At 41.3% G+C, this 21544-nt stretch overlaps 1 protein-coding gene across 11 annotated transcripts in view; it reads right to left on the bottom strand.

The window, feature by feature from the left end:
* Positions 1-21544, bottom strand: part of MAST4 (microtubule associated serine/threonine kinase family member 4) — a 516475-nt gene that overhangs the window by 301481 nt on the left and 193450 nt on the right. The window contains exon 1 of one of the 11 annotated variants that reach the window (XM_032473453.1): positions 6972-7071. The exons of 8 other annotated variants lie outside the window; for them this stretch is intronic. In XM_032473453.1, coding sequence (XP_032329344.1) covers positions 6972-7010 — 39 coding nt within the window. In that variant the 5' untranslated portion in view covers positions 7011-7071. Of the gene's footprint in view, positions 1-6971; positions 7072-21544 lie in introns of those variants that run through there. 2 more of the 11 variants (XM_032473469.1, XM_032473435.1) reach the window with 2 other exon arrangements.

Here is a 21544-nt window from a genome sequence, read left to right as displayed (position 1 = left end):
CTCATAAGTCGGTTGCCAATCTCCATGCTTTTGTTGCTTCCAAGACAAATATATCATTTCTAAGACACTTTAAAAACCTATGGTGACTCATAATTTACTTGAAATGTTAAGTTTCAAGTAAATTCCAATACCCTATTTGATTTCCTTAGACTCTGGTGCCAGCATAAATGACTTATCCCTGCTTGCATACTGATCTCTGTAAGTTCACGGAATTCTCAATTTTTATAGTTTATCTAGTTTATTGACTATTTGGTCTTTTAGTTTCCTTTTGTCTTCTTCTAACATTATTCATTATTTGCTATGTTTTAAATGCAATATTATTAACTGTTTAGGTCCTACCTGCTTTGAGAAATCTTTTCAGGCAACTGAAGGTTTTTTAAAAGATATGATAAATAAAACTACACATTTCTTAAAAGAAGGAACTAGAGCTAAACAGTGAAGAAGTGGTGGCTCATTTTAATCTACAAAATGATCACAACTGAGTATGAAACTCTGTCCTGATCGGCTAAGACACAAATGAAGACGCAGCCAGCTCTCATTACCTGATTAAAAGAAGCAAACTGGTTCACCTAGGGAGGAAGAAATTTTTGGAGAACTGAACTCAGAGCAAATTTATCATGTGGGCCTAATAGAAGAGACATTGCACAACATAATGGATAAGGCTTCAAGGGGACTTTTACAAAATGTGCAAAGATTCTCTCACAGCCATTTCTCTTAGCAACCCTCAATAAAAGCCAGGGATATAATGGGAAGTTGTAATTCTGTAAAGGGATTCAGAGAGGAGCAGAGATGGACAGTCTAAGTGTGATAGGATCTGCCGGAGGGCAGAGCTCAGGGAATCTGGGAGATGAACAGTAAGAGGTCTCTTGGGCAATGGCTGTCACCTGTCACTTCACAGCCAGGATCTGCAGAGCAGAGCAATTCAAAGTTGAGACTGCTTGCAGGACTTGGAGGGCAGACACCCTGCATTATGGGCTCAAAGGGGGCCCATGTGCTTTAGATGCTAAAGCAGGAGGGAAAGAACTAACATTTTCCTAGGAGGATTAAGAGCCTGGTTGGAGAGACACCACGACACCAAAGTGGGAAACGGTTGCAGGCCATGACTTTTCACAAAAAGCAGCTCTGAGTCTCTTCAAATGCTTGAACTCAGTGCAGGCCCCGAAGATCTGTGCTATGAAACTTGAACACTGGCTATGGCTGGCAAACGCTAGGAGCATATTCGCTCTTTCTAAACCATGTGGCATGTACTTCAATTGCCCATCCAGATCGACGCTCCACCCTCCCCTGGGTCTTGGAGTTCGTATGCATGGGCCACATCCAGGGGCTCCCACACCCCTCTGGCTTCTGTTGGGTTTTGCTAATAAGGAGCACCAGCAAGAGTTCAGCAGGACAGAGGAAAATAAGGCTGGGAAGTCCCCTTCGTCCTCCCTGCAGAGCCACCAGGGGCTGTGACTTCTCTTAAGCACCTGTCACATGTCTTCTCTGTCTGCAGGTTCTGTAAGTGCTCCCTCCCCCCTCCCTCCTTCAGGCCCAGTGAAGGTAACGGCCTCCTGTTGCTTCCAGCCCCTGGTACTACTGCACTTCAACTTTCTCCATACCCTACTCATGCCTTTTAAACCGTCTTTTATTTAACTCTCCTCAGGTTATCCAGTTCATGCTCACCATCTTTTTATTGCCTGAACCCTGCCTGATATCCATATTTGATTATTTAAAACCATACCATACAAAGCTCCGTGCCAACACAGAGGGCAGTGAACTAAGGTGAACTGAGTAGGTACTACAAGCCAGATGCTGGGCTAAAGGTTTACAACCACCTTCCATCGTTAAACACGTATTATCTCCATTTTACAGACGTGGACACAGAGATCAGAGCAGTTAAGAAACTTCTCTAAAGTTACAGAGCTAGTCATCGTCACTGGACACGAATCCTCAGTGGACGACACTCAAATCATTTTAAATTAATGCATCATGCAATAGGGTCAGGTGTGCAAATAAATGAAACAGACAATGACTATTGTGAAATTCAGGATGGAATTTAGTGATTATGGAAAATTTCAGGAAAAAAAAATTGTAATTTACTTTGGTCCCTAATGAGCAGGAAGAATTTTGGCAAAATAGGGAAAAGATATTGTAGACAAAGGGGATATATCAAGTCTGGAGAGGGGGTGATGGATCAGGGTTTTGGAAGGCAAGGAGGTAGAGATGGGACCAGAAAGGTAGACTGAGGCTGAGTCAGAGGGAGTCATGTGCACTTTTCCTCTGCCCTGAAGTAGACAATGCAAAGTCAGGATTCCAAACCAAGGATTGATGTGGGAGTCTAGGCTCATTAGCAGGATGGACTGGAGAGGAGTCTGGACACAGAGGGGTCCAGACAATTCAGATATTTAGGTGTGCAAGAGGGTAGGCTTGGAGTCTAGACATATTTTTATGGGAGAACTGACAGGGCTTTGTGACAGCAGGCACGGACGAGACTAAGTTAAAGGTGGCGATCGGGTCCAAACTATAGACTCAGTATTTTTTTCTTTTTTTAATTTTTTAAAAAACTTTTTTTTAAATAGAGGTACTTGGGATTGAACCCAGGACCTTATGTATGCTAAGCATGTGCTCTCCTTCTGATCTATTATCCTCCTCCCCTCCAGAATCAGTATTTCATTGACAGAAATAGAGATGACAATTTTCTGATTTACTAACAATTAGACTAGAGAATGAGAAGGTGTCAAAGAAGAACTAGTATTTAAATTTGTTTATTTGATGTTGTTTTGAAAAAAGGGTTTATTAAGAATATAATTCTTAGAGTACAAAATAGAAATCTAAGTGAACATAAGATTTTTAGGGCACCCCATCCTTACCTCCTGCGGATCAGGAAACCAAAACTACAGTATTTTATCTCTATGTCAGAGGCAGAAATTCAGCTCCTTCAATGGGTAAGTAACACCGCTCCACTCGGATATGGTTGCAACGAGTCTAACCGATGAGGGACTCATCACTACCAGAAGTTCATGGACCATCTTGATTACTTGTCTCAAAGTCATCTCTGTGCCTTCCTGGAACCTCTGAGAACAAATGTACCTTATCCCAAAGTGTTATTATTGTATTTCTATTATAATTCTCTAACTAGACCTCTTTCCTATAACCACCGGGAGTCTTCAAGTGAATAAGGACAGAGCAATACTCCCAAGCAATGGCCCTACTATTCAAGTCCAGGTAGAGTGTAAACACACCCATAACCACATTAAAGTTGACACAGAAGAAACACTGAGACACGATGACTTGAATGACCTACACCCCAGCACTGCCCAACAGAGGTCATTTGATACCCAGGGAGAATGTGAGAGTCCACCTGCTTCTTCGCTTCCTATGACTGAGTTCCACACCAAGACCAGTGGAAAATCAGAGCCCAGGTCAAGGTAAGAATGTTAGGTTTTGGTTGTTGTTTCAAATACGGTTAGGGGGTGCAGTGAGGTATAGGGAAAAGAGAAGCAAACAAAACAAAAACCTAAATACAAATCTAGAAGTCTAAATTATAAATATTTAGCTGTCAACTGCAACATACAGGAAAAAACGTTTTTCTTAACATTCCAGCTGCCTGTGACAGTGGACTGAAATGGTAATATTTAATTGAGGGGGGAAATCAACAGAAGGTGCTACCAAGCAAAGCAAAGCACAAGAGATGGCAGGAGAGGAATGGCAGGAGGCCTCTCTGGGATGCCCCTCCCTCTCTCGGTGCCTCCTTCCTGCTTTAATGATGCCTGTAGTTCATTTCTCTCCTGCCTTGGGATCTATCCCATTAGGGATAGGGACGCTTTCATTAAAACAAATAAAAGGGAAACATATAACGGAAATCACTGAAACAATTAATTTCTCTGACAGTTAAAAAAATTCGATCCCTGTATGAGGGATATTAAGCCCGAAAGGAACCAGTTATCCTTTGACGAATTAGGCCTGTCTAGAAATTCAAATTGCCCCTGAGTCCAAGGTCTGCTCAAGCCCATCCATCCGTCAGCATTTCCCATGTTTTGAGATGCAATCTGAAAAGTTTCCCAGATTCTAAGGGTGAAGCCACTGGGGCCTCTTTCCTTCATTCTCATTTCAAAGGCAGTGAGTGAAGTGCTATCAGCAGTACTGGAAATATGAATGCAGCCCACAGAAAAGATGGAAAAGTGCCGTCACTTCAGACGAACAACCAAGTTGTGCCGTCATTTCATGAGGTAGTCATGTCTTGAGAAATTATCTGTTCTGACTAAAAATAATTTCTCAAAGTCCAAATTTTAAGAACACTACTAGGAAGCCTGTATTTTAAGAACTGGAGGAATTCTAAAAACAGGTTCTGAACACTACACTGCATTATTCTACACTAAACACACTCTGCATTATTGCAAAATTAAAGTTTAGGGAATTAGAATATCTGTGTGCTCCAGATTCTGGGCACTAGGCTTTAAGTTATTTAAAGAACTGATCGGTTCTAGTTGTAAGCATCTAACATTTTCAGTGTAACAGACCAACAGACTCTTATTATTAGACAATAGCCTATATTCTGTCATAATGATCCTTATAAAATAATGCTAACTGCCTTTACTGATGATTCTTCCAACTTAAAGGTAAATCCAAACAGCAGATATGGAATAAAAACAACTTTCATCTCACTAGTAATGACACAGAATATTATAGAGAAGAGAAATTATCCTCTGCTTTTCCATAGCAATACTTAGGAGGACCTACTATATGCCAGTGTATTTATTACATGGCCTTTAACTTTAAAATTCAGTTACACCTATCTCCTGTTAAGTACACTCTAAAGTCCTATTTTACAGCATGTCTTTTACAGAAGAAAAAGCAGACACCAAGAGGGTATGTGACTTGCTCAAGATTACCAAGCAACACAGGGTCAGAATCAGGAATGCAAAAGTGTGTATTTCAGCCTAGCTTTACTACGGGTGTACCTCATTTGCCTGTCGAAATGTTTCAGAGTATGTATCTGCACATTAACTTAAATTCTCAATTCACTAGGTGGCGTCACCCTTACAAACTCTACAGTGACATCTTTCGTACTACAAATATGTACTTACGCCTCGTATTTTGTAAGTAGTTTCCCAATACTGGAATCTCTTAAAACAGCTACTCTTTATGTGAAATGTCTTTTAAAAACATATTAAGTATAATGGGAGTTAAAGAATTACAGGCTTTGTTTAAGCCAAAATAAAGTTGTAACTGTGAGGTGGCAGAACTTTTAAGCACTTTTATATTGCTATTTCTCACAGCGTGGAGACTTTGCTTCATTCATAACAGAAAACAGACACTCTTCATCTGTTATAAGTGGAGTAGGACAAGTACAATACAAGTGTGTTAAGTACAATGAAGATCTGACAGACTAAGTGCTATATTAACTAGCAATGTCTCCTTTGTTTTGTTGCAAATCTTAAATCAAAAATAGTTCCATTATTTTAAATAGCCACAATAATGGTTTATTTCTAAAATTAAAAGTTCTCTGAAATTCACATTCCTCAATAGCACTGTATATCTCAGTCACACCCTCTGAAGTTGTGATGACACATATTATAAAAATATACCACAAAAAGGAGTTTATCAAACATACATCTTAAATTATCTAAAATGGATTAAATGAAAGAGAAAACTCTCAGCATAATTGCCATCAATTTACTAATAATCTGAACCATTAGGAGTTTAATAGAGTTTATCATCTTTTTAACAAAGAGCCTTTCCATATTTAACCAGTGACCCCCAAAGAGGACGTGGACCCACACAAACAGCTGTGCATTACCAGAACTTTATAGATGTGATGAAAACAAAGAAAAGGAAATCCACAGCAGTGACTAACCACACTGTACATTCAAAACAATGACCACACTGAAAATCATTAAAAAGGCAGTCTGTTTACTCAGGTTTGGAACAATAGATGACATTTAACCCCAACTTTTGTAATCCCTCTTTTGTTTACCTACAAATAATCCTTTAGTTTATCTATAATATTATTATAATATTAGAGTAATACAAATAGCATTAGTAATTGACATTTAAAATAAAAAGCAGACAGCCAGACCAGCTATGCGTCAAAGACCATCAAGGAATATATAGAAACATTTCTACATGTACCGTATATTCAGTCTTCCCAAGCACGTTTTTTTTTTAATTTCAAAATTAATGAATGAGAGTTTAACAATTACTGATGATGAGATTCTTTCACAGAGAAAAATGATCACTTACACCCAGGAAAAAAGAGTTACCAAGGAGTTAAACGTATTCATTTTGAACATACTTATGTTTTGGCTTCCTGAAACTTACAAACTGCCAAGCAGATGTTTTTTCCACGTTTCCGGATTTGCCAAGTTTTAACTTGGAATACATTTGTATGCTAAAGTCAGAGTAATTTAATTAGAGAAACTTGGGCACAAAGCACAAGGCAGTAAGATAGGGATCTCTCCTTATCTCAACATAAACAAATTACAGGGAACTTGGATTGAGCTGCTCGCAGAAACTTTCTCTCACTGGCAGGAGGAAAGCCCCCAGCAGCTGCACACATCTGCAAGGCGATCAGACAGACGCCGCTGCCCAGGCTGATCCCGGCACAAAACTCAGTCCTGTGTTCCCAGAGCTGAACAGAGTGGCTACCCTCGACAGACTTCCCTGACTGTTGACAGAACAAACCAGCTCATCAGCTGTCACTGCCAGCCACAATTTAACTACTCTCAAACAACCAGCAGAAAACACAAACAACCCACAAAGTATCAAACTACAAGTCCTATCTATTGTCTCTGACAAAAGAGCCTTTCTCATTGAACCCTGTGGTGTGTCATTGAACCCTGTAACCAGAGACTTAGCGTATCATGTTGCCAAGTGGATACCAGGAACTGTGCACATATTTGTGCCCAGTAAAGGAATGAAAAGGAAACTTTGAAATCCTCCACAGCTGGCTGCTGGCAACTGTGTATTTCAAGAATGGAAGGATCTCCTACCTGGAGCCCTCTTCGTCTTAGAATGCTGGACTCATCCATCTCCCCCTCCGCTTTCTCTGAGCCTCTCACAACAGTCTAGCCATGCTGTACTACCTCGACTTCGGCACGCTAATTCACAGCCCGGCAGCTGCTAAACACTTACATCACGCTCTAGCTGATTGGAGCCCAGAGTCAGCTGGTCCCGCTTAGTTATTCACTCCAGCAACTTCGGGGATCACGGATGCTTGCAGTTCGCTGGGAGAGCGCAGCAAGTGGGCTCGGCCACCTAGTGCGTTTATCCAGGTGGAGGAGGCTCTTGCTAATAGACGGGAAACCGTGGGATCCCTGTGTTTCCTTCTTCTTCAAAACACTGGCCCTGGCATTCTGGGTGACCAGAAAATGGCTTTCAGCAGTGGCTTTGGGTCAAGCCCCTTTGGAAGCAATGATAAGGTCAAAGTGGCTAAGTAAATCGGCAGTGACAGACACCTCTGTGAAAGGCAGCCGCAAACTGGGACGGTGAAAAGCTAGGGCACAGCTGGCCAGCCAAGCAGCACAACCACGCCTGGCGCTCATCTTTCCTGATGCCATCAAAGAAAAGAATGCAGCAGAACACGCACGCTGCCAGAAAACCTGAAGCGGAGGGCGCTGGGCGGCTGCTCTCCAGCCACTGCAGGGGAACACTTCACACCTCCCAGTGTGAAAGCCAATTCATTTACATAAACACCTCACCAGTCAATTCCTAGCCCAGAGATACAACATTTCAGATTTTAATTTCCCTCGTGATAGTAACTTAGTTCTGATGATACCAGACCAAAATGGAAAAAGGGAAAAGAAATTCTAAGAGTTATCATTAGTTGGAATATTAACCTATTTCTAATCTATCAGCAGCTAAAAAAAAAAAAGATTCCCATCATGTGCAATTTCACAGTCTGTTTCAGCCTGTTTACTCTGCTCATCCTCATCTTATTTCTATTCGAAGCAACCAAGAGATGAATATTAAGTTTTCATTACTGGCCTGGCACAGGAGTAACAATATACGATACCACCAATCTATAGCAAATTATTCCCCCTTGATTTCTCGTCTAAAGGTATTTAAATTCAGAAAATAGTAGGATCCTGAGTGGCAAATACTAGGACCATCTGTAGTTTGTCTCGGAACCACCTCCTCCTTCACTATATCCCTTAGAGTCTTTTTCTTGAAAGAAAGTCAGGCATAATTTTTTTTAAAAAAATCAGTAATTTCTGGTTTTTGTCTAATCCAGGTATCTAGTGATTTCTGAACGTGGGGGTGGGCAAGGAAGTGATGAGTGGTCCCTCATTTACCTGCTCTTACACTAGCTCTCTGTCTCTCTCTGGCTGTCAGCACACTATTAGGCTTGCTATCAATTGATTAGACTATGTCATTAAACATAGCTCAGGGATTTATGAATCTAACCACTGAGGAAAATTGATCGCATTTTATGTTCCAGAATAGTCTTTGCATACATCTCCAGACATACAAAGAGAACCATGTCAGGAAATTCCAGCCCTCGCAGAAGCATCCTTGGAGAAGGGTATCGGGGTGTTCTTCCACCAAGGCGTGCTCATCTGACACCACTTCAAGGAGGAAACCCCAGAGAGGTTTTAGTTCTTGCTCTTACATGGAGGAGTAATGCCATCTCTAAAAGCAAAGCAACAGCACACCAGCACACACCTGGTCATCGCTCAAACCGAAATGTAGCCCAAAATTCCAGCACAATTTTTTATACTACATTTTTCTGTTTGTTTGTTTAAATTGAAGGACAAAAAGGGAAGGAAATAAATGAAAAGAAAAAGTCTAAGGGGGGGAAGGGAGGGAGGGGCTTGCTATCTGTGGGGAATCTGCAAAGCTGGAGGAAACAGATCCTCATCCGTGACAGGCGACCTGCACTGTAGTCTTTCCCTGCAAAAGGAAGACCTTTCTCTTCAATGAAAACAAAAAGAATGACAGTTGTTGCCCTTTCTCCCTCAGTTCTCCCTCCTGAGAGAAGAGCATCAACAGCTCCCTGAATCTGAAGTGCCGTCTTGGACAAAGTGCCTTGGCAGCAGGTCAGAATGTATTTACCAACCTGGATGTCATAGTTATCTGCCCCCAGGGGCATAAGGAAGTCCTAACTGACTCAAAAACTAAAAAAATAAATAAATAAATAAATAAAAATTCATGACCCAAGAAGCTGATCTATTAAAGGAAAAGCCGAGCACGGTGTCCTTATACACACATGCTTGTGATCTGAGGACTGTGATCTCTACTGATCCTTCTACAAAATGTGGGTCTGATGGAAGACATCAAGTTCTCACTAGAGAAAAGGAAGAGGAAAGACTTTTCCCCCTCTAATAAAGATCATAGGATGCCAGGAGGGAGAGGGAAAAAAAAAAAAACATAGAGCCCAGAAGTATCTTTTCTGTGACCAATCAAGTAAGCTGGTGGGAAGTGCTACCAGAAGACATTTTGAGGACACACTGTCAAAAGTCAGGTGATGTGTATCCCAGATAAGATCCGTGCATCCTAGGCACTTGGCAGCTAGACCTGTTTGGCGGGTAGGAGTGATAAAAAGGAATCGGCTAAGAGTGAAAACTATGTTTCTCAATAAAGGAATATTTTGAGATAAAAATCTAGGTTACTATTCAACCATTAACTAAGTCTAAGATAAGGATTATGACCACTGCGCCATCAAATCTAGTATGAAAAAATATCGATTACCTGTCAAAATATATCACTTTGAGAAGTGATACACGTACATGTTAAAGAAATAAAGCCAGCCAGAGGCAAAAACATTTGGGACAAAAATGAAAGGCTGCTGAAAAATAACATCAAGCAATAATGGCTCAGCAGAGGGAATAGTAAAAGGAAAATTGCTACATTTACCCTTTGCTATGTATTTTCTCATCAAGATAAGCCATGTGTTAAAATGCAATAAAAACTTCAAATGATGACACTATTCACAGGTAATAATTAGGAGCTAGTCTAATTTCCATTAATAAACTCATTTTTTTCTGCAATTTTATACCTGCATAGAATATGTTCACAATATTTTGAGTCAGTTCACAAAGCACCAGCCTCAATGTGTTCTGCTTTTCCACATGTATTCAAATAAAATCGGGTCGACTTTGTCATCAGTTATCATCTGAAGTGAGGGGCCTCATGATACTTGGTTTTTAAAAAAGTTATTTGTATGGAAACACCTCCTACATGCTGTACCATAGGCATAATTCGCTTCATAGAATATTCAAAATCTGTGGACACTGTAATAAGGGCCAAAATTAAGTTTATTAGTTATTACAATAAATGACCCACAGAAACAAAAACAAGACCAAATACCAATTGAGAAAAATCTGGGTAGGGGTGGGAAGTATTTGGTTGTCCGTATTTTCACAAAGGGATATACTGAGATTTTGTGATCGTTGATGTCTGTGGTAATGCCACCTGGTACTGGGATGCAGGTTTGTCCCCTGATTTACACAGTCCCAGATTTCTCACAAATTTAAAAACAAGTTCCTTCTCGTCTGTAGATCCACACTGGTTACTCCAAATTAAATGCACCTTCTGGTTTTATTCTTCAGTAACTGAATGTGCATGGAGGAACTGCTGTGAGGAACAGGGTGAGGAATTTTTAAAAACCAAAGATGGGGGATATTGGCAAACTTAACCTTACCCAGTCGCTCCACTGGCCTGACCCACGCCCTCCCAACAGCTGTCAGCCTTTGGCTCCTGGACCACCTATCCAGAAGCCAAGAGAGGTGATGTGTGCGGGGACTGAGAGGGCCATTTCCTGGTGGAAGAGAAGGTTCCTCCCTCCACACCAGCCCGAGGGAGGAGAGTCAGAGAAGCAGTCTGGGACCCTATCCTTCACCCCAACGGAGCTCTCAGTGTGCTCAGAATGGGATTTCTAGTACCATTGCCACAACTGTGGTGGGATTTTCCCTTAATGTTTTCTTGTGCATGTGTGGAAGCAATCACTGCTTCATAGCAAGGTAGACAAATAACCACAAAATGCATTAACCACCATATTCTCTCTGTTACTTTTGGACAACAGACGAAGGGTTTGTATGTCTCTGTTCATTCACCAGGTAAACCAATATGGCCAAGTGGGTAAGCCCCTCCATTCATTCACTGACGATTTTTTTCACTTGTAAGATAAATGCCAATAGCCAATGAGTCTGCTGTATTTTAAAAATGCAATATAAAGGTCATAAAAAGTTACAAATGAGAAACATCATTCATGAGAATGCATGTAATTTATCCATTATTCTGAATATAATCATTCCTGTGTTAATTTAAGGGGTAAAGAGACCCTTGAATGCCAATGTCCAAAGCAGCTATGAGATTGATTCAAAATACACATTTTAGTGTTCATATTTAAAATCTTTCTTAATTTAGCACTTCATTTTCCTCCATATTTTACTTCCAAATACTAGCCAACATGTATAGACCACATAGCACGTGCCCACCACTGCTCTAAGTACTTTCCACAAGTCATCTTATTTAGTTTTTGCAACAGCCCTATGAGTTAGGTGTGTTATCATCACCATTATACAAACAAAGAAACTGACATCAGAGAGGTTAAGTAACTTCCTAAGATTGCACAGCCAAGGAAGGGCAGAACTGGGATGCCAACTCTAACAGGGTGACTCTGAGTTTGGGTTCCTAACCACTCTACTGCTGCTTAGTGTTTAAGCAAAGAAGGAAAAAGTGCTTTCAAGACGAAACGAACATGTGAAAGGTGTCAGATTTTGTGGCTCCAAAGGGAAATTACCACCACATTCTAAGCTGTCGTGATCAGAGCAACCAGAAAGAGCACTTGGAATCCTCAATTCCACAGGCCCTGTGTCTCTAAAGGACAAAAGAGGCAGGGTCTCACTGCTTTAGGGCAGGACCGGGGTGGAGGAAAAGAGCAGCAGAGAAGGCGTGGGGTGTGACCTCTACTTCTTAAACGTCTCTGGGCCTCTAGAGGCTCCACTCAGTTTGAACAACTCTTCACCCTTCTGGCTTCAAAATTCCACGATTCTAAATATAATACATATTCACTTACAATCAAGTGAGGTCCACAAAACCAAGGCTCCCTTTCGGCTATGGTGCCTGCATGATACACATCCCCATTAACCTGTGGGCTTTTGACAGCTCTTCAGTCTGTAGCCTGATACTCTCCAGTTTTCTGGAACTTACCATGGAAGGCACTCTGTAAATCCCTCTCTCCTTTCAGTTGAAATGACTCAGGGCAAGCTGTTCTGAGTGGTGCTGAGAAGAACAAAGAAAGAGGAAATCCCAATCTGACTTCTCCCTTCATTTTCTGGAAGTCATGACTCTCCAGCATCCTTGGAAAAAAGTTCCCTGGCCTGAGAGCCAGTGCCTGGTCAGGCTCTAGCAACAAGATGTCAGGCAGCTTGGGGAAAGTCCCTTCACTTCCCTTCACTTCAGTTTCTGTAAAATGAAGGTATTACTCTTGGCTTAGCAGCAAGAAGCTGGGAAGAGGAGGAGGCCACCTGCTGGGAAATTTGGGAAACTGGTCCCAGCACCCTCAAGGTAGGGGCAGTCCATGCCCCTCAATCTGGACACCTGGTCCCTTCCCTACTGACCCCTCAGCCTTGACTCCAAACTCCCCTTCCTCCATGCTACCATCATCTCCCCAAGCACCTGTTTCACAGGCCACTCAGCTACCTGCCTGGCTTCACGCCTCCTTTGCCCTGACAAGACACGGAGAGGCTGAGGACGGAGCTGAGCTTCCCAGCAGTCCCTCCTCATTACCACTCCCCTACGTGGGAAAGCAGCGCTCAGACGCTGGGGAAACACACGCTGCAGACTTCACGGTAACGCCGGGAGCAGATTCAGTACCTGGCTACCGTCCACATTCATCTCCATTCCTGTCTAACACGGTAATGTTACAGTATTAGTCTAATCTTTAGAAACATTTATTGTCTGTTAAAGTAACCTACGAGTGAGCCAGATACTGAGCACGAGTGTCATCGATGCTCAAAAGCAAAGAGACACCGGAAACAGGCTCCATTCTACTGAAAGTCCCAGGAAACACAGTACTTAGGAACAAACACTGAAACCACAAATTACCTTGTCCTATATTTTAAAATCGTCGTTTCAGATTTTACAATCAAGTTCTCATCTCAAAGGTCAACAGAGGTTAAAAAAAAAAAAACCCAGCAGTTCATACTGTGGTTCTTTTTCTCCTCAAAGAGAAAAATTTTAAACCTGTCAAGGGGATGAAAACAAAGGGCAGAATGGCTTCCAGGGAAAGGAGGAAATTTCCCACTCAAAAGAAAAGAAAGGATCTAACCTCTTCCCACTGACAATACACCGAAGTCTGAATTCATCCGAAGAGCTGCATTTTCTAAAACACGTTTCATTTAGCACAAACCGCAGGTGGGGTCAGGATCAAGCATATGCCTGTGAAATACGTGCATCCCACGCTTCCAGCACTCAGCTCCATCCCGCATCCTGCCTGTAATCCTGAAGACTGTCGGTGATGCCTACAACATAACGTGTGATTTCGTGTAAGGCTTTTCACAAGAAAGCTATACTGCCTTGACGTTTGCATCACCTTTTTTTTTTTTTATCTAATTATTTCTGGCATATTAGCCATCAAACCACTACTGACAATATGACAGGAATCATGGTATGGAAAAAATTACATCCGAGGAGGAAATAATAAAATATAAATCACATACATAAATTTCTTTTGAACATTTTAACAATGACACCCTCATATACATATGAAATATCGCAGACTATCCTCATAAATGCCTTAACATCAATCACAGCAGGAAAATATTCCCTACTTTGCAAACACACGGATCCAACAAAATCTAGCATTTTTAACAGAACTGTGTAATACAACTTCATTTTTTTCATCAAGAGCGTTTATGAAGATCTGACAATGGGAAATAGCTCCAATATTTTTTTTTTCAATTATGTCCCTTCATCTCTAAGTGATACACAGCTAACAGTGGGACCATGGACTAATGTTGAGCAAACCCCCATATTTTACATTAATATATAAATGGAGATGGGAGTAGATGAGTGAAGTGACACTGGCCATATTGCCAGCACAGGAGGCTTATCAACTGTATGAGCTTCAGACACAAGGACGACAATATGTTTATATGCGTGATAATACTCCTGGCATCAACTACTTATTTTATGAGCTTCTGAAACGGAGAGATATTCCTAAAGTTATTCCTAAAGTGATGAGATATACTTAGAGACAAAAGAGGAAGAATATTTTCAGAGTTTGAACTCTCTTGTCTGTATTCCGAGTACAGCTACTAAATCAGAGATTATAAAAGCACTTCCAAGCTACATATATGTTAAACTTTTTTAAAATCCTACAGTTACAAGAGCTAAATTCTAGGTTAAATATGCTGTTACCTAGCTGAACTTCTCCCAAAAAAAAGTACACACAAGCTAGTCATCTCAGAATTGGAAAGCTGACTGACTCAAGACAGCATGCTAAATAAAATTCGGATGGGATTCCACGCATGAAGTAATCAAGCATTCTCTCCACGTCTCTGTTTGCATCAACAAGCGCTGTGATCGAGATCCAAAGAAGCTTGTGCAAGCTGACTGTTTTACACTCGATGATCACATCCAGAGCCTTATTCTACCGTGAGGCATCGGGTTAGATTAATTCTGAAGTTTTGCTGGGAACCTCATTAAGATCTTGTTTGCATTATGTACGCAGAGCAAGCACCTCGAGTCACTCTTCTGCAAATACTGAGGAGCCAAAAAGGTCTTAGAGGTATATGTAAAAATGGTTTTAAAAATAAGTCGACTAATCCCAGGCAAGCATTTGGCAGTCAGATGTCCCCCCACCCCCGAACCCTGTTGGCCATTCCACTGCTCCCCACATCTGGTTTGCCTGCCTTCCCATCATCCTGCACTAACGTGCCATCGATTCAGAAGTGACTAGAAATGGGGCTGTGTCTGCAACTCATGTTCAGCTGATGGAAAGTAAGTACTCCCTGGGACTCTGACATCTCACACGGTAAGCCATGTGTGTCCCGCTTCTCTCCGATATTAACTCTGTCTTCTAGCTTCCCTTAAACGTACTCTTCAGAGAAACACAAAACGTGCTCCAGATTCTACCTCATTAATCCTCATCAATTTCTTTCAATGTACAAAGGGAAGAGACCAGTCTAATTTACGAACGAGGAAAGTGAGGCAGTGAGGTTAAAAGAAGAGCCCAAGGTCATGGGCACAGTAAAAAGGCAGAGCAAACAAAAGAATTCAGGCTTCTCAGGGTGGATCCCAGCCCCGACAGGGTAGCCATGTTCCAAAATCCCTCCCCTTCACCTTAAGTCAAGGGCAAGGGCTGCCCTGTGAAGATTTCACATAGACACAGAAATAAAAAAACCAAATCTGTGTGTTTCCACACATGCACATGCACTGAGGGAGAATCAGAAGCATTAAATGAAGGTCAGACTAAGGTTACAAACTTATGGAGAAGTCACATTAAGCACCTGATGATATAGTACTTCTCTCTATTCAGTTCAGTAAGAGGATGCTGAAAACAGTGCTTCCATTACAAGCACACAGACCATAAACATGTTTTTTGTTTTTGTTTTGTAGCAGCAAAGTTTCTCTCTACACTACAAGAACATAAAGTCATGCATCAGTACTTAAAACACCATGATTCTTGGGGTCATATTATGCATTTAGTCCATGACTCCCATCTAAGACCTTGATGAGCAGCCTCTCTCAGCTTTTCCTTCCTCCATCTCTTGGTTCAAGGAAAATGCAAACTTGTCTAGCTTTCTTAATAATATTTTTAAATGATCAATATAATAGGTGTCTATTGCAGAACATCTGGAATAGACAACACTACAACATCATTGCTAATTTACTGAATAATGATTTATTACCCCACATTAAAAAAATAATTTCCATTTATTTATTTCTTTTGGGGGAGAGAGGTAATTAGGTTTATTCATTTTAATGAAGATACTGGGGATTGAACCCAGGACCTTGTGCATGCTAAGCACCCAGTCTACCACTGAGCTATACACCCCCCCCCCATTTTTTCAACACTAAGATATACATGCACACTTACACACACAGGACATGGAAATTTCTATTAAAAGTGGTTTTGAAAATAGTTCTTGAAGCAAAACTAACAGGTGGCTTTCACAGACTGAAATCAATATATAACTGTCTTCCTAAAAAATACTTTAAAACTTTGATCCTCCTGGTGACTGATTTAATTTCTCTCTAGTCTGTATAAAAATGCAGCCAGGGCTCTGGCACCTTTTCCTTCAAAATCAAGGAAATCTATCTCGAGTTTCACAGACTGATATAAAGTCACAGTGTTCTATTTGAAATCCCCAGCTCATTCATTTATATTCATTCATCTTAATGATAGCATTAATGCGCAATGTGTTTCACAGAAACTAATTGTATTTTGCCAGAATCAAGTATCAACAATTACGCCTCCCATTATCACCTAACAAAGTAAAATAAAAATTTTAAAGTCTCAGGCATGTCAGTGAATATTTTGGCAGGACAACTGATTTGCATTTTTAATGCTACAATAAACTGACCAGATTATCATCAATTAGATAAATTAATATTCTTTGAGAAGGCAGGCAGTAGGGAATAATTCCGCTAGAATTCGTCAACACTCTGTCCTCACCTTCTTCAAGCTTTACTGAACACAGGCTTAGTCCTCCTTTGTCCCCTTATCTAAAGCTGGCTTTTGCGACACAAGTTAATACCACACGAGAAAGCACATTCCTCTTTAATTTTATATACTTATCATCGCTTTAAGAAAAGACAAGAGATTAGGGAAATCTAGCCTCTTGAAGTAAAGGAGAAATAGCCACCTGGGCAGTGAAAGCGTCCTGAGTCAGAAGTGCATGAATCAACATGTTTAAATCGTTGTATTATGATACATATATGTCCTTTTTTGATTCAAAAACCAATCACTAAGCGCCTGCTATGAGTTAGGCATTAAGATGGATGATGATGAAAATAGAAAAAGGAAAATGTCCCACCAGAAAAGTCATGGGATCCCAAGACACATGGCAAAAACAAAATACAGGGAGATCAGAGGAGTCACAAGGACATACACTCAAGGTGCTAAGGCTAAGTACCCAGTGAGGGCAAACTCGGAGGGTGGGTGGAGAATAAGAGGAGAGGAGGTAAACGCTGGTTCCCAAATGCATCTGCACATCAGACGCACTGGAGGACTTTTTATAATTTCCCCAAACTAAAGCCACACCCAGACTGATTCAATCTCAAACTTGGGGTGAGGGCCAGGCAGCAACCGTTTCCGAAGTTCCCCAGGTGATGCCACTGTGCAGACAGGTTTGGTAATCCCTGGACAAAAGGGCAGAGCACTGCTAAGTGGGTAGTAGTGGAGACCTTCACCACTGGGCTCCTGTAATCTCCCCTGTAAGTGATTTTACAACTTGAGAAAAGGGAGAGGGGTAATGGGAAGTATCAAGGGGGAAGGAAGGATTGATTCCTGTAGCCAGAAAAGAATATGACTTTGATCTCTTCTCACCAAAGACTAGTATTTCCATGGAAAGACAGGGCACTTTTTGTACAATCTTCCTTTAAAATTGAAGTTCAGTGAACTGCCAAGTCCTATCTGTCTTGGTCTTACTAAACACATCATAATGACTCAATTATTAAAAGCAAACAGGATCCTTCATCTTTTCCTTCTTGAAGTTTCTCCAATGCCACCAGCACTCTGGTGATGACTTCATACCTCACCTGACAACCTTGAATGCCTGTCACCACTCTCCTCCAAGACAGGAGGAAAAGACACTTGTGAGGAGCCTGTTAATTGTGTTCTTTAACTGTCCTCTAAAGAAAACTAAAAACAATAGGATGTATGTATCCTGACTGTTTTATCCACAGAAAATGTTAGTAGATTAAATCGGATTCTGTTTTGTAAAACAATACACAGAGATCCTTCCCTTAAGCCATCAGGGAAGATACAGACTTCATTAGGAAAAAATAGATCATGAAATTCTAGTATCTATTGGAAAAGCAGCATTTTTTAAAATCCTTATTTGCCTTCTGAAATGCATGCTTTAGAAATATGGTATCAATTTCACTACTCAGTTTCTAGAGGGGACACTTGTAATTAGGAAGTGAAAATGTTGCTTCCTTTGTATGCTGCCAAATAAACATCTTTAACCATCTTTGAGTGCAAAAATCATAACACGTTCTTCATGTGGAGTCGCTGATGGAGCATGGTGTTTAACTGCAAGTGCATTAACAATTTCTAACAATGCATTCCAGTAACAGGAAATCTACTCCTTCAAGAATAAGTTACATCTAACAAGTTGCACTAAAATTTTTTTTTAAGTTACTGGAAGGAATTTCCCTAGCTCAAGTATTCAACATTTTCTGAGCATAATTTAAATTACACAAACTTAAGATACCAAAACATCTACCATACGTTATTCTCTAAAACTCAAAATGCTGTCAAGATTAACAGCATACTCTTACTTGTAGCAGTAATCTGCAGCCCAAATGTTGTGGAAAAAATCTCTGTATGACAAGATAAAGCATTTTAATTTTAACCAGACATTATCTTTTTTGAAGCTCTTCTTGACAGTTTTCTTACAATGAGAGAATTAGTTTTATATAGTCCAGCTGTTCTTTTTGTTCCCCCTAACTGACCTCATGAACCACCCTGCACAAGGGGCATACCTTTCTCTCACATGCATTATGGAAACATCTTTCTAAAAATCCTCAATGTATTTACTTCTATCAGCTGCAAATGAGATTTGCTGAGGCGCCACCTACTGGACAAAACACCACTAGCACATGCACTTCATCTTGTTCCTTTCTTCAAGCTTTTAAAACTCTTGATTCTGAGTTAATACTGAAGAAAAGTGGAAATGTTTTTCAAAGGAAAATGATCTAACAAAAAACATAGAGTCTGTCCCATCAAGGGTGCTCTGGGTGGTGATGTTTTGAATGATCCCGGTGGGAGTACTGGCTTCTTACCTACCTACGGATGCTCATCATGCTGGATGTGCCACAAGCGAGGCAACCAAAGGTCATGAAAGACCCACTAGAGGATGACGCCTGCTTGAGACCAGGATGAAAGTGATCGCCCTCCTCCCAAGCTGATGATCCACCCGGAGCTCACCCAGCACGGGCCACACAGAGTAAATGAAGATTCTCAGCTTTTTGCTAACGCATAACCGTCAATGAGTATGAACCAATATTCTGATTTCATAGTTATTAGGTCATGTAACAACATAAAACTCTGCAAACTATCTGGAGACCCTCCTTACCTGAAGTTCCCAAAGGAGAGAGCTCTGAGATGGGGAAAGGAATGAGGCAAAGGCCACAGTCTATTCCTGCAAAGCTCCCCCTGGGGACCCACCTCTCCTTTTAATCCACAAGGGCCCAGGCTCACGCAGAGCGCGGGAAGTTTTCAACATCTCTCTCCTAAACTTCATGGGCTGGACAAAGAGGGTGAAGACCTTCTCCAAGTCTACTCTCACAATGCCCTTCCAGGGAAACACTCCATTCTGAAAACAAGGGAAGATTACACCTTGCAACTAACTTTGTCTCCCCTTCTATCAGGTTTCTACCTAACATTCCTTCCTTCCCTACTAAATACTGCTTATCATGGAATCTTTTTTTAGGTTAAAGCTGTCAGAAATGAAAATCTGAGGTTCAGAAGTAGAATCACCCATTTCTTCTCAGTGGGTGAACTATCTGCCTGATGCCATTCAACTAGCACCTTTATGAAGCTCATAAGTCCCTGTCTCCAGCTTTGCCCATTCAGGTCATTTCTAAGTGGAAATACACAGCAGTGTTGCCAGGCTCGGACATTTTGTTTAGAAGCAGCCTGGAGGAAACTCCTTCCTGCATCTGTCTTTCGTGGAGGGGGAAGACGTGGCCTCCAAAGCACTAGGATGGCAGCTGAGCCACTGGAATCCACCCCAGGTCCTTCCACTTAACTCTTGGTTGTCCTTGGGAAAGTCATTTAATAAAGCGCTTCCTTTAATTTGCCTTAGTTTCCCTAAGGGAAGAGGAAACACGCCCATCCATTTTCACTCTCCAATGTTTTACTTTGAATTTTCTCAAGCCTGCAGAAAAGTTGAAAGGATACAACACTTACACTCTTCACCTTGAGCCACCAATTGTCAACATGTCCCCCAACAGTTTTGCTATCAGTATTTGTGAAAATACAATGAAGACAAAAATGGTTTTTGCAATTTAATAGGAAAATCTTAAGAGGAATCTTAATCTAATAGGAAATCTAATAGGAAAATCTCCCCGCAAGAAGGTGCTAAGTGGTCAATAACTACATATTGAGCATAACTTTCCACAAATAATCTGTATCAGGAATTAGACTTCTTTAGAAGCTTAAAAATGCGAAAGAGTTCTCATGAGCATTTCCCAGCAGATGCTTCAATAAGGGCGGTCAGTCTAAGCTGAACCCCAGAATCATTCCATATCAGAGCTGGAAGTCATCCACTCCAAACCCTTCCTTTTAGAGATGTGAAAACTGAGACCCAGTGAGGCTACCACCACTCGCCTTTCATCCGTCATGAGCAGTACACTTCACGACAAGAGAGGTGGGGACTTGAGAAGGAAAATGAGAGAACCAGGAAGACAGGGATAAAGGCAGTATGAGGAGGTAGCCAGGTGGTCAAGGCAGCAGCTCCCCAAATTCCCCCCTGCCCAACATCCACCCCCCCCGACATCCACCCACAGGTGATGCAGAAAGCAGGAGAATCTTCTACCCCAAACTCTCAGGATCCCCCTCCTTCAAAGGTCTGACCCTGAGCCACATACAGCAAGCATTTCTTTTGCTGTTGAAGTATAGTTGATTTACAATGCTGTTAGCTAAAATGGCACAAACGAACTTATTTATAAAACGGAAACAGACTCACAGACACAGAAAACAAACTTATGGTTATCGGGGGGAAAGAGGGGCGTGGAAGGATCAACTGGGACTTTGGTTTAGTGGATACAAAGTACCATAGACAGAATAAGCATTTCTACTTTGTTTCTTTGTCGATTATGCTGTTAATGTCTCTTCTAACTAATTATTAAACACAGGCTCTACTGGAGCAAGGATGTGATCACAGCAAATGAAGCTCTACTATGTGTGGCTTCGCAAATAACCAACCGCCTCCCTGAGCAAACACAGATAGGGGCCTCTGGAGGACACACAACACAAGTTTTATGTTTCCTGAGCCCGGTTTCTGGGTTTTGTGTTATGTTCCCCTGTTATGTTGGTCTTCTGCTCTAGAAATGCAAACACTTTTGTTCGTGAAATTATCTATGGCCACTTTCAAAATCCCTGAATCAATAAGAATAATTCAGCAGCAGAATATTAATTTTCAGTAACACATCTTCTATCGATTGTTTCTTGGCATCCTTCCTGGTCTGGTGTGGCTCCACGGTCAGCCCGGCACCCACTGGCTGTATTGTAATGATACATATCGACGGGACTCTAATGCAGAAGATCACACCATTACCCAGCCGGCCCTCTCTGGCCTTTTCTTTTGTTGTTTGCTGTTCTCTGCCTCCAGCCTCAGACACAGCCCTAGACTGGGGACAGGCAGCAGTTTACAGTCAGCCATCGATT

Source organism: Camelus ferus, chromosome 3 (genome assembly GCF_009834535.1).
Source record: "Camelus ferus isolate YT-003-E chromosome 3, BCGSAC_Cfer_1.0, whole genome shotgun sequence".
NCBI classification, from domain to species: domain Eukaryota; kingdom Metazoa; phylum Chordata; class Mammalia; order Artiodactyla; family Camelidae; genus Camelus; species Camelus ferus.
Note: the sequence above shows the minus strand (reverse complement) of the source record. Positions and strands in the feature narration are given on the sequence as shown.